At 36.0% G+C, this 12,886-nt stretch overlaps 1 protein-coding gene across 3 annotated transcripts in view; it reads right to left on the reverse strand.

Annotated features, from left to right (window-relative positions):
- The window catches only part of IPO8 (importin 8), a 67,929-nt gene that overhangs the window by 20,246 nt on the left and 34,797 nt on the right, over positions 1–12,886 (reverse strand). For all 3 annotated transcript variants that reach the window (XM_067008964.1, XM_059080983.2, XM_059080984.2), the window contains exons 16-20: positions 12,331–12,456; positions 10,096–10,162; positions 6,752–6,877; positions 6,051–6,148; positions 939–1,034 (exon numbers count right to left, since the gene is read on the reverse strand). In XM_067008964.1, coding sequence (XP_066865065.1) covers positions 939–1,034; positions 6,051–6,148; positions 6,752–6,877; positions 10,096–10,162; positions 12,331–12,456 — 513 coding nt within the window. The remainder of the gene's footprint in view (positions 1–938; positions 1,035–6,050; positions 6,149–6,751; positions 6,878–10,095; positions 10,163–12,330; positions 12,457–12,886) is intronic.

Consider the following 12,886-nt stretch of genomic DNA (forward strand, 5'->3'; position numbering starts at 1 on the left):
TGCAAGAAACAAGATAAATATAGAAAAAATGTATTTTTAAACACAGGCAATAAACAACTTGAAAATAAAATTAAGAAAACAATATCACTTACAATAGCATTAAAAAGGATAAAATATTTTATGAAGATTTTAACGAAAGAAACTTGTACTTGAAAACTACAAAACATTTTTGAAAAAAATTAAAGATGACCTAAATAAAAGGAAAGACATCTCATGTTCAGGGATTGAAAGACTAAATATTCTCAAAGTGACAATACTTCCCAAAGTGATCTACAGATTTAGCACAATGCCTATCACAATCCCAGTTGGCTTCTTTGCTCAAATTGACAAGCTGATCCTAAAATTCATATGGAAAATCAAGGGACTAGAATAGCCAAAACAATCTTACATAGGAACAAAACAAGAGGACACAAACTTCCTAATTTCAAAACTTACTACAAAGGTACAGTAATAAAGATACTGCAGTCCTGGATTAAGGACAAAAAAATTAATCAAATCTGAATGAGAATCCAGAAATATATCCTCACATTTACAGTCAATTGATTTCACAAAGTGTGCCAAGATAATTCAATGGGGAAAGTATAGTTTTTTACCAACAAATGGTGCTGAGACAACTTGATATCCACGTGCAAAATAATGAATTTGTACCCCTTCCGCAAACCATATTCAAAAATTAACTCAAAATGAATTAAAGACCTAAATGTTAGAGCTAAAACCATAAAACTCTTAGAGGAAAATCTTTGTGAACTTGAATTTAGCAATGGTTTCCTAACTATGATGCCAAATTGCGTTGGGTATCTTTGTATAGGATTTGTACCAGTAAACACAAACTATAGGCTATCTCTATAATTTTCCATCACAATATAAACAAAACATCAATCAGAAATGCACATTTTAAATGTAAACATCAAGTAGGATGTTTTCTATACTTATATTACCTGATCAATTCCCCTTCCTTTGCACTGAAGAATGATGACTTCAAGAAGTTTGGCTGCATGACATTCTGCATCTTCTCCTGCATCTCCACATAGTACCTGCAGTAATTAAAATTTCACTCAGCAGTAAATAGCAATTGCAAAAAATTTAATCAAGTCTACATGAAGTAAATATCACATAAAAATTCAGCCATTAGAATCTCAGTGTTGCTTGCATCATAAGTTTACCCTGCCAACCCAAAGAAGGAAGTTCAAAATGAAGTTCACCTATCTTCTTTATCTACTCTGATTCCTTATAAGGTGTAATAATTCAGTTATTTAACTTTGGATTAATAAAATAGGCTATATGAGTTAACTGTCTAGACAAATGAAGCTTCCCTTTATGGAATGCATCAAAACAATAAAATACAATGAAACCAAAAGAAAACAAAATAATCTTCTTCTTAAACAATTAAATAAACCCTGTGCTTTTCTGTTCCTTTTGAATTCTTGTCTATATGCATCCAGTTTTTCATAATGAAACCATAAATTTAATATTACACACCTTTTAATTTCCTAATTTGGACTTCATAATTTGAAGTACTTTCCATAGACATTATAACCACTTAGGACTATACAGTATTACAGAAGATGAGTATAACAAAGCTTACCAGCCTGTTCCCCTAATGTCAATTCTGTATTTTCACTGATATGAACAATTATACAGTGCACATGTTCATACACCGAATACAGTAGCCTTATAATAAGGTTCCCAGAAGAGAGATTTATAGAGTAGAGGCATGCTTATATTAGAAATAAAGAAATATGGAAAAATTAATAAGGGTTCAAACACAAGACATAAGAAAAAGAACAGACTTAACCCAGAGAATAAAAGTAAGATAGAAATTAGGAATATAAACAAAAAGAGGCACAACAAAGAGAAATCAAAAATAGATTCATTAAAAAAAGACTTAATGAAGTAGACTTTTGCCAAAATTATTTTTAAAAAGCAAAGAAAGCAAAATTTTAAAACATTATGAAAGACTATATAAATACAGATAAAGGAAAGATTAAAAATGAGAATACTATGAACAATAGTATATTCCTTATATATTTGAAAACTTAGATGAACTGGATAATTTCCTAGACAAATACAATGTAAGAAACCTGAATTTAAAAGATATTCCAGATAAAGATGACAGATTGAACATCCCCATTCAATTTTATCCCTTCCCAAAGGCCATTAAAATAAAGGTAAAGATATTTTAGAGGCATATATCCACAAAGACAGAGAAAAGGAAAAAACACACAGCTATAAAATTGCAGAAGCTGCAAAACAGATGGATCAGTGAGCTGAAACATAATCAGGTAGCTAGCAAAACCAAGAACCAACCCTATTTACATAAACTTAAAATTCTGCCTCTAGAGCAGTTTCTAGATCTAGATTCTAAACATGTGGGCTCTGGAACCAGAATGCCTTGGTCTAAATCCTAGTTCTACCATTTATGAGCTGTGTTTTTAGAAAAGCTATTGGGTAGGCCAAAAAGTGCCTTCAGTTTTTTAAGTAAAAATAAAAGACACATTTTTCATTTTCACCAAGAACTTTACTGAATAACGTATTCACCCTTTCGTTCCACTACCTTCTGCCATTTTTCAGGCAACTTCATAATTCCATCTTCCCAAAACTTTTTATCTTTTTGAGCCAAGAACTATTCCAGGTGCCTTTTACAGTCTTCCAGGGAATTGAAATTTTTTCCATTAACAGATTTTGTAAATACCAAAATAAATGGAAATCCAGAGATGCAAAGTCTGGTGAATACAGCAGATGAATCAGAACTTCCCAGCCAAGCTGTAAGTTTTTGCCGGGTCATCAAAGAAACGTGCTCTTGCGTTATCCTGATGGAAGATTATGTGTTTTCTGTTGACTACTTCTGGACGCTTTTCGTTGAGGGCTGCTTTCAATTGGTCTAACTGGGAGCAGTACTTGTTGCAATTAATGGTTTGGTTTTCTGGAAGGAGCTCATAATAGAGCAGGGGTCCCCAACCCCCAGGCCACGGACCAGTACCTGTCCACTGGTCTCATCGCTCGCATTATCGCCTGAACTCCACCTCCTGTCAGATCAGCGGTGGCATTAGATTCTCATAGGAGTGTGAACCCTACTGTGAACTGCGCATGCAAGGAATCTAGGTTGCGCGCTCCTTATGAGAATCTAATGCCTGATGAGCTGAGGTGAAGCTGAGGCGGTGATGCTAGCGCTGGGGGGCAGCTGCAAATTCAGATTATCATTAGCAGAGAGGTTTGCCCGCACAGAGACCATAATAAATCAACTGCTTGCAGACTCGTATCAGAACCCTGTCAGTGAGTGGCAAGTGAAAACAAGCTCAGGGCTCCCACTGATTCTGCATTATGGTGAGTTGTATACTTATTTCATTACCTATTACTATGTAATAATAATACAAATAAAGCACACAATAACTATAAGGCACTTGAATCATCCCAAAACCATTCTCCCACCCCGCCCCCGGTCCGTGGAAAAACCGTCCTCCACGAAACCAGTCCCTGCTGCCAAAAATGTTGGGGACATCGAGGACTGCCTTCCAATCCCACCATATACACAACATCACCTCCTTTGGATGAAGACCAGCCTTTGGAGCCGTTGGTGGTGGTTCATTTTGCTTGCCCCACGATCTCTTCCGTTCCACACTGTTGTACAGTATACACTTTTCATTGCCCATCACAATTTGTTTTAAAAACAGAACGTTTTCATGACGTTTCAGTAGAGAATCGCATGCAGAAATACGGTCAAGAAGGTTTTTTTTCACTTAACTTACATGGCACCCAAACATCAAAGCAATTCACATAACCAAGCTAGTGCAAATGATTTTCAACGCTTGATTTGGATATTTTGAGTATGTCAGCTATTTCCCACGTGGTATAACGTTGATTGTTCTCAATTATTGTTTCGATTTGATCGCTATCAACTTCAACTGGTCTACCTGACCGTGGTGCATCGGCCAGCAGGAAATCTCCTGCATGGAACTTCGCAAACCACTTTTGACACGTTTGATCAGTCACAGCACCTTCTCCAAACACTGCACAAACGCATTTCAGTTGCATTTTTACCTTTCTTGAAATAATAAAGTTTAATATGCCAAAAGTTGCTTTTTTTCTTCCATCTTCAATATTAAAATGGCTACACAAAAATTCACCAATTTTGATAAGTCTTTTTTTAAACTCACGGTGATATGACAGCTGACACATACAATCTAACAGAATTGTTTCAAAGGAAGTTAAAGACAACTAAATGCTACTAGAGCCATCTTACGGAAAAAAAACAAACGCACCTTTTGGCCCACCCAACATTTAACCTCTGTACCTTAGTCCCCATCTGTAAAAAGAAATATAGTAATATACTTATGTCATAGGATTATATGATACAGAAAGAAAAAAAATCAGCCCCTTTTCCCAAAATTGCATTTACTTGGTTTCTTTGTTTGCTGGTTTTGTTGGTTTGAGGTTTTTGTCCCCCCACAAAAGGAAGAGAAACAAAATATAGTACAGTAGCTTACAAAATGGACTCTGGAGCCAGGTTACCAGGATTCAAATCTGGCTCCAACACAAAACAGCTATGTGACTAGGTCAGTTTTCTAAACCTCAGGCACAATGCAAAATGCCTGTCTCCTCTTTGACAAAAGGTGATATAATGTTGTAAAGATTGTATAAAGTGCTTAGGAAGTACCAGTGTACAGTAAGAGTTCAATAATAAGACCAGAAATGAGAAATATATTTACCTACTCGACAAGTAGAAGGACATCACTGTGAACGTCACTTTTACTATATCTGCTATAATACAGAGCAACTGTGAGTTATAAAGGACCATGTAGGATTGTTATGTTTTCTACCTTTGCTTTCTCTTCCCCTTTCCCTCACTAGCAGCTGTCTCTATAACTTAGGAAAAAAACTGAAGACAGGAAGGTGATTATGACTTAACAAGCTGGGTTATTACAGAGCTATATGAGTCTTCAAAAATCGTGATTCTACTCCTAGTGTTTACATGTGATGAAACTTAGTGACTTCCCCAAATCTCCCAGGCTCTTTATAACTGAACTGAGACCTCCATCAGATAAACTGATTATCAGTTCAGCGCTTTGTAACAGTCTGGTACACATCTCTTCTAGGGAGGAAAATAGGTTGTACACTAGCTATCTTACTCCCAATTCCAAGGCCAAACTTAGGTTTCTGGCTATTTGAGCTTTCTAAAATCTGCCATCTCTATGCAATACAGTTTTATATTTATGTATATATTGATACATATATTCACCTAAAAGAGGAGGAAAGCATTAGTCAACAATGATTCCCAGATATAACCAAGAGGGCCAAATCTAACTTGTTACAAAGATAACATAGTAGAAAATCATGTTTGTGCATAAATACAACAGTAGCCATTATGTGGCTTACCAATTATCCTGTATTGAGCTAAATGATGCTGTTTTTCCAACTATTCCAATTTTTTGTCTTATGATATTTATGTTCAAATTACCTATATCTAGTGTCTTCTAATATATACATTCAATTAAAAGAAAAATCAATAATTGACAAACTGTGTGGGATTTTCCTAGCACTCTTTTTTTTTTTTTTTTTTTTTTTTTTTGTGGAGCACAGGCTCCGGACGCACAGGCCTAGCGGCCATGGCTCACGGGCTTAGTTGCTCCGCGGCATGTGGGATCTTCCCGGACCAGGGCACGAACCCGTGTCTCCTGCATCGGCAGGCGGATTCTCAACCACTGCGCCACCAGGGAAGCCCCTAGCACTCTTTTTTAATCAAGGAGCAAGTCTGCATTTTTGAAAGAAAAAACACAAAGAAAATTATTTACCTAAGCATTATAAAGTACACAGCTATAAAAGTAGCCAACATTCTTAAGTATAACACACAATATGAAATTTTCAGATTTAAATTCCAAACTCCATTTGAAAATACAAAATGACAAATATATGTTGATGAGAACAATATAGAACTAAATGTATAAGAAACAAATTGAGAGAGTACCTGAAGTAAAATACAACATTAATAAGTAAACATTGGTAAGTAAACCATTAGTAAGATACACTATGACAAATGATTAGGACATGCTTACCTTTCTACACATTGTAAAAAGTATTTCTAAATGCTTTGGATTTGATAATAAAGTATCTGTATCTATTGTCACATAATTATGCAGAAGAGGCATCATGTCTGGAAAAAAATTCGAAATCCCAGTGAGACTTGAATAACAGAAGTAGACATAAATTATTACCACTGGAAGCATATTTCTGTAGCACCCACACATTACTATCTTCCCTTGCAACCACAAAATGCTAGAAATGAAAGTGTTAAATCCACCTTTTTTATAAATGAGGAAAATGTGGATCAGAAAGACTAAAATGCTCATCATTTATTATAGTGATTGTTATTAATTTTCTTCTTCTTTTCCATAGCACTTATCACCATCTGACATACCGTATATTTGCTTACTTGGCTGTGTGTTTCCTACCCTCTCCCTCCCCCAACTAGAATGGAAGTGTCAAAAGGGCAAGGGCTGTCTATTTTGTTCACTGATGTATTGCTGAGCTTAGAACAATATTTGGAATATAGTTGATATTCAGAAAATATTAATAAATATATGGACATATACTCGGACTGCAAAGTAATTTAAGATACAGTAGGCAATATGGTCTCCCTCCTACTACCTCTATTCCTAGGGCTGGAAAATACTCCTATGATAGCATCACCCTTTACTTGAAAATAATATCTATTTAGACACAGAAAAGCAAAAATGTTACACGGTCAAAGTCATACCTGTAAAATATTCAAAACAATCCTGCTGAAAAATCTCATATAATATACCTAGAAGTTGCCACATTTGAGGAGAAATACCATGGCAGGTTAAACTATATGCCAGTGAAAGAATTTCTTCATAGAATTCTAGAAAGAAGAAAATCTCCAGTTAGAATCCCAGGAAATAGCAAAAATTAAGCACAAAGACCACTCAGAAGAGGATTTAGGCTATACATTCACACATGTTTTACATCTAATGTACTTTTGAGCATCTGTTTCTCAGCATTCACATCTTCAGCTACATCTATTTGCCACCTTCCGTTTCTTACCAAGATCTGCCCCCTACTCAATAAGACAAGCCAAAGATTTGTTTTTACTAAACTTACTTATAATTCTGAAAAATTATATTTTTTATGTTTTGTAATATAAAAAGTATAGTTTATATATATATATATATATATATATATATATAAAACTATATTAGAAATGGATACAAGAAGGAATAGATTATTGTATGTGGCTCCTACACAGGATTTTAAATTTACAAACAATTAATGTTCTTCAGAGAGCTTAACTAATCTAGGTGAAAATACCTGTCCATCTCACATATTTTTTACAAACTATATACTGGACAGTATTTCATCAATTTACAAAGCTTGTAAAATTTGTGCAGTATTTCTTAATTTACCTCAAGACAATAATCCTCAAAGTTAGAAGAGTCCAAAGGGAATGTTCTTGCATTTGTACACATATTTATTATTATTATCCTCACTCAAAAGCAAATTATATCTAAACATACAATCAGAAAACACAAACCTCAATACAAAACTTTCAAATAATTCCTACCATGTCACTGAACAAAAAAGTCTAACTTCAAAGTTTATTATTTTTTTCCCTTCTTATTAAAAGGAACTAATATTCACCCTGGAAGTTTGAATAAAGTTTTTTTATGTAACATTATTTAAAACTTAATTCATTCAAAAGCTAGTAATATAGATATATGCCTTACCAAAAGCAAAATAAGACGGAAATCATAGATACCGGGAAATAATTTGTTATGTAAGACAATCACTTGAAATATAACCAATTGTCTGAATAAAAAATTTCTGAGAGTTCTGTTCAGGAAAGCAAATGCCTCTTCCTAAAGTGAAGTCTAAAAGATAGAAATATTTCCTTTCACATTCGTGACAGCTATGGCATGTGTGCATTACCTGCTACTCAGATGCTCAAGACCAGGACTCTGAATCTTGAGGGAGAAACTAGAAGGCACAAAGCTGTTCCAGTTTTTGGGGGCGGGGGTGCGGGGGACAGGGTCTGTGTTGGAGTCTGGACTATGGCAGGCAGCAGCCTAGGACCCAGTGTTGACAAAGGCAGCAGTGGCCTTCTAAGCAGACCACTTTTATGGCAGAATCCTGGCTGGCTCTGGCCAACTCCAGCCTTCCCACTGCTTTGGTGTGCTACGACTATCCTTCCGCTAAATTCCACTTCTGCTTAAATTGACCGGAAGTTTTTTCATTTACTCTCAACCAGGAAGACTGACTATTAGGGTAGGATGGTTTTACTAACTTTGACTTACTGCATAAAATAGAACAGTTAAATCAGTAACAGCTAAGCCTGGCTTCGAATAATAAATCAATTTCATGAGTAAATTAGCAATGAAAACAGGCAAAGGAGGGAGGGAGAAGTGGGACAATGGAAAGAGACTGGACCACGGACATAACATGGTTAGACGACTGTGGCGGGGGTCCTGGATTAACAGATTCAGCCCATGACATCTTCCAGAACAAGTTTGGTTGTTGTTTTTTTTTAATCTGAGATCTTGCATAGCCAAATATTGGTTCAAAAAGGGTCACTAACATTATGTGCATCAAAGCTGAAAACTAAGAGAGATCAGCTACCACCCTGGGACTAGGGATGAGATTAGAGGAGACAGGCAGCTGAAACCATGGCTTTCTCCTCCGGCCACCACACCCAAGAAATAGGCCCCTTTCCTTTTTTTAACATCCTGATGTTGTAATTGCTCAAATTATTTGGTGTAGGCAGATTACAGAAGGTTGATATAAACTACTTCTCTTTGCTTTACTTTACAGTTTTTTCCTCGATTACTTTAAATTTAAATGGAGATTACATCCTTGCAACTTATTTATTTTATACCTAGTAATCTGTATCTCTTAATCCCCTTCACCTGAAATAAATAAGTTACAATCGTGTAATGCACAGCACAGGGAATATGGTCAATACTCTGTAACTTTGTATGTAGCATATTCTATAAAAATATCAAATTACTACATTGTAAACCTGAAACTAATATAATATTGTAAATCAATTTAAACAATTCACATGTTTGAAGTCCTTAAAAAAATTTTTTTAATGGAGAATTTTCAGTTACAATCTCTTCCATGAATAAGGACATAAGTGAATATACTCTTTTTGAGTGTATCAGAATCTCTGGAATTATGGTGCAGGAATCTTCATTTTAACTAGATCCTCAGTGATTCTTATGCACACCGAAGTCTTAGAACTACTGCTTTATAGCAACTATTTCAAAAGCAAGGAGTACCCTTGGCAGGGTGCAGGATAATCCACTGAGATGGGAGAAGAACGTCATTAGAACACTTAGTGGATATATACATATATATTTAATCTCATGTTTTTACATTTCTATTTTTATGTATGTAAATGTAGTATAGTAACATGTATATTGCCTATAAATAGGTATACAAATATTATTCACATATATTAGAAGTACATGCTCAATTTTTTACTACTGGTGTGAATGATAAAAAGTTTGGAGACAACTGCTCTTAAGCAGTAACATGCTTTTTGTTCCATCTTTCTATCTATACACTATACAGGTTGCATTTCCCTCATGCCCACAAGATTTGGGGCTGGCAACTTCAAAATGCTTGGATGCTATGAAAAAGTTGCCTCCTCTACAAATTCCAATCAGTGTACAACATCCAGCATTAGCTACTGATTCTACTCAGCAGTCAGGCACCATAACAGATAACAGAACAATTAATTCACACTTCTGATAGGGTATATGTCTATCATTTCACATTTTTCAATCCCAGATTAAAGTAACCTCACCTGAACCTCATCCCAGTTCCTCCTTTCTAAAAAACTTTAAATTCTCTGTTCTTTAATAACTCCAAGACCAAAAATTCTTAACTGGATATGTTAAGCTTACCTCTAAATGAAAATCTGGGTGCCTATTATCAGAAAGTATATCTACAAACTGAACAGAATGCAAGCCTCTCTTTCTCAAAACTGTCCATCTTGTTGAACTTGAAGGGCTAAAATGCATTTTTCATCACATTTAAAAATAGTCCCAATTTACCTTTTTATTCTACCTTTGAACTTACCAATTACATGTTTCTGTAAAACAAGATCAATGATCCGTAGACAGATATTCTCTAACTGCTGAGTAACCTAAAGACAAATTTTAAACACTTAGTTTAAAATTCATCATAACTCTTAATTTAATCTATAAATTTAATATTATCCCAACAAAAATACCAACAGGACTTTCCTGAGAAGAGAAATTGAGAATTCTAAACTTCATGTGAAAAATTAAACATGCAAGAATAACCAGGAAATTCTGAAAAGTAGACTAATGATAGAAGTGGCAGTTAAATTAATAACCAAATTAAATTACTTCCTTATCTCATATTTTACACCAAAATTAATTCCTAATATATCTAGGATTTCAATGTGAAGACTTCAGCCATAAAAATACTAAGCATCTGTTCCAGATTTCTAATCCCGCTCTTCATACATTAAGTATTTGTACACGTGTAAATATTCCTTTTAAGGAAATCTTATTTTCGAAGTTTGCTTTTAGGAAGTCAAAGTTCAAAATCATAAGACTGGTAGTCAGGAGACCAAGATTCCAGCCCTTGTTTTGCCTCTAGTTACCTATGACCTTGGTAAAGCCATTTAGCTGAAGACTTTAAGTTTTTTCATCTGTAGGTTAAGGAAGCTGGATTTGATTAGTGCATCTCAATTTTCACCCATGCCTCCCTTGAAAATCACAATAAGGTCACATGCTCCTTTAACTTTACGTGAAATTCAAAATAAAATTAATATCAAGAATTTAAAAATTAAAACAAAAAGATAAAATGCTGTTTTGTCTTCAAACTAATCCTGCTGCTCATGCTACTACTGCCCATCCCCCCCACACACGTATTTGGGGAAACTTGACAAGGCGATGTCTAAGTTCTCTTCAAATTTAAAATGTAAGTTCTACATATAAGGTGAAAGAATAATCCTTACGTAGACATGTAACTTAACTTGGAAATCTCACTTTTGCTGATAGGCCCATACTGTTTCAACAAGCACACAACAATACAATAATGAATACAGAAAAAAAAATTCACACTAAGCCTTTTAGGCAAAGGAAGCCCTGCCCAGGAGGAGAAAACTGAACCATTTTTAAGAACCTGGTAAGTGTCCATTGGTATGTGATAAACACAGGATAAGTCAACAGCCACAGGGTTTAACAATGCTATTTAAAGAACCAGCACCTGCTTCCTAAGTCCCACTGTACAAAATGAGAGCTGCCGTCATTGCCAAACAAGTCAACCGCGCTCACAGAAGTAATGAACACAAATCTAATTGGAGTTAAGTAGAGGCTATATAATATATAATACTTGGGGAAGAGAGCAGCAGGTTTTAGGTAGGGATTAACTGACCTAGTATCAGGATATATCAATTGACTGCAACCCCAAATCTACAGCTTACTAGCTCTGTGAACATGATTCAGACTCTTGATACTACCTGAACCTTGTTTTCCTCTTCTGCAAAAGGACACTACCATTACCCGTTCTATGTCAGGGTGACATAGTAACATTCTATCAGCTAACCAATATGAGAGCACTTAACAAATGTTTGCACAAATTCTTATCCCAATATTGTTCTGGAACTCAGTTTAGGAAAGATGATGTTTTAAGCTCTTCTTCCCTTCCATTCTCAGATATCTGTTACATCAGCATTTTGTTCCATTATTTAAAATTTGCCGCCGTGATTTTTTTTTTTTTTTTTTTTTTTTTTTTTTTGCGGTATGCGGGCCTCTCACTGTTGTGGCCTCTCCCGTTGCGGAGCACAGGCTCCGGACGCGCAGGCCTAGCGGCCATGGCTCACGGGCTTAGTTGCTCCGCGGCATGTGGGATCTTCCCGGACCAGGGCACGAACCCGTGTCTCCTGCATCGGCAGGCGGATTCTCAACCACTGCGCCACCAGGGAAGCCCTGCCGCCGTGATTGAATGGCAGTCTCTCTCTGCCAAGAAGACCAGACTATGGATTCCAAAAAGCAGGGCTCATGTCTTATTCAATTTGATATCCCCCCAAACCTAGCCTGGCGCATAGCAGATGTGATGAACTGAACTAAGCTTAGCACAAAGAGATATACTATATACTTTAAAACCACATGTAATATTTCCCTTCAATCATTTTAATGCTTTCCTTTAAAATTAGAGGGTAATTTTTAAAATCCAGCAACATAAATAGCAATTTAAAGGTTAAGACTTTAAAAGTCATCATCAGTGATCATATAAATTTCAGTTACTATAATGACATAATAAAACACAAAGAAATCCTACCTCTTTATGATCTTCTACAACTGTCAAGATAGTATCAATGGTATGTAAAATTCCCATAGCCATTACGGTTTTGTCTTCGACTTCTTCGTATTCATCACTTTGAAGAACTTTGCCAAATATCTCAGCCTATGAAAATAGCAAACACATTCAACAATTAGTAATGCTATACCCGTCCTTCTCTATAAGTTAGCAAAAGGGCAGTGTCCGGCTTCCCTTGTGGTGTAGTGGTTAAGAATCCACCTGCCAATGCAGGGGACACAGGTTCGAGCCCTGGTCCAGGAAGATCCCACCTGCCACGGAGCAACTAATCCCGTGTGCCACAACTACTGAGCCTGCACTCTAGAGTCCTCGAGGCACAACTACTGAGTCCCGTGTGCCACAACTACTGAAGCCCGTGCACCTAGAGCCCATGCTCCACAACAAGAGAAGCCACCGCAATGAGAAGCCCGCACACCGCAACGAAGAGTAGCCCCCACTTGCTGCAGCTAGAGAAAGCCCACATGCAGCAATGAAGACCCAACACAGCCAAAAATAAATAACAAATAAATACATAAAT

Source organism: Kogia breviceps, chromosome 12 (genome assembly GCF_026419965.1).
Source record: "Kogia breviceps isolate mKogBre1 chromosome 12, mKogBre1 haplotype 1, whole genome shotgun sequence".
Lineage (NCBI taxonomy): Eukaryota > Metazoa > Chordata > Mammalia > Artiodactyla > Physeteridae > Kogia > Kogia breviceps.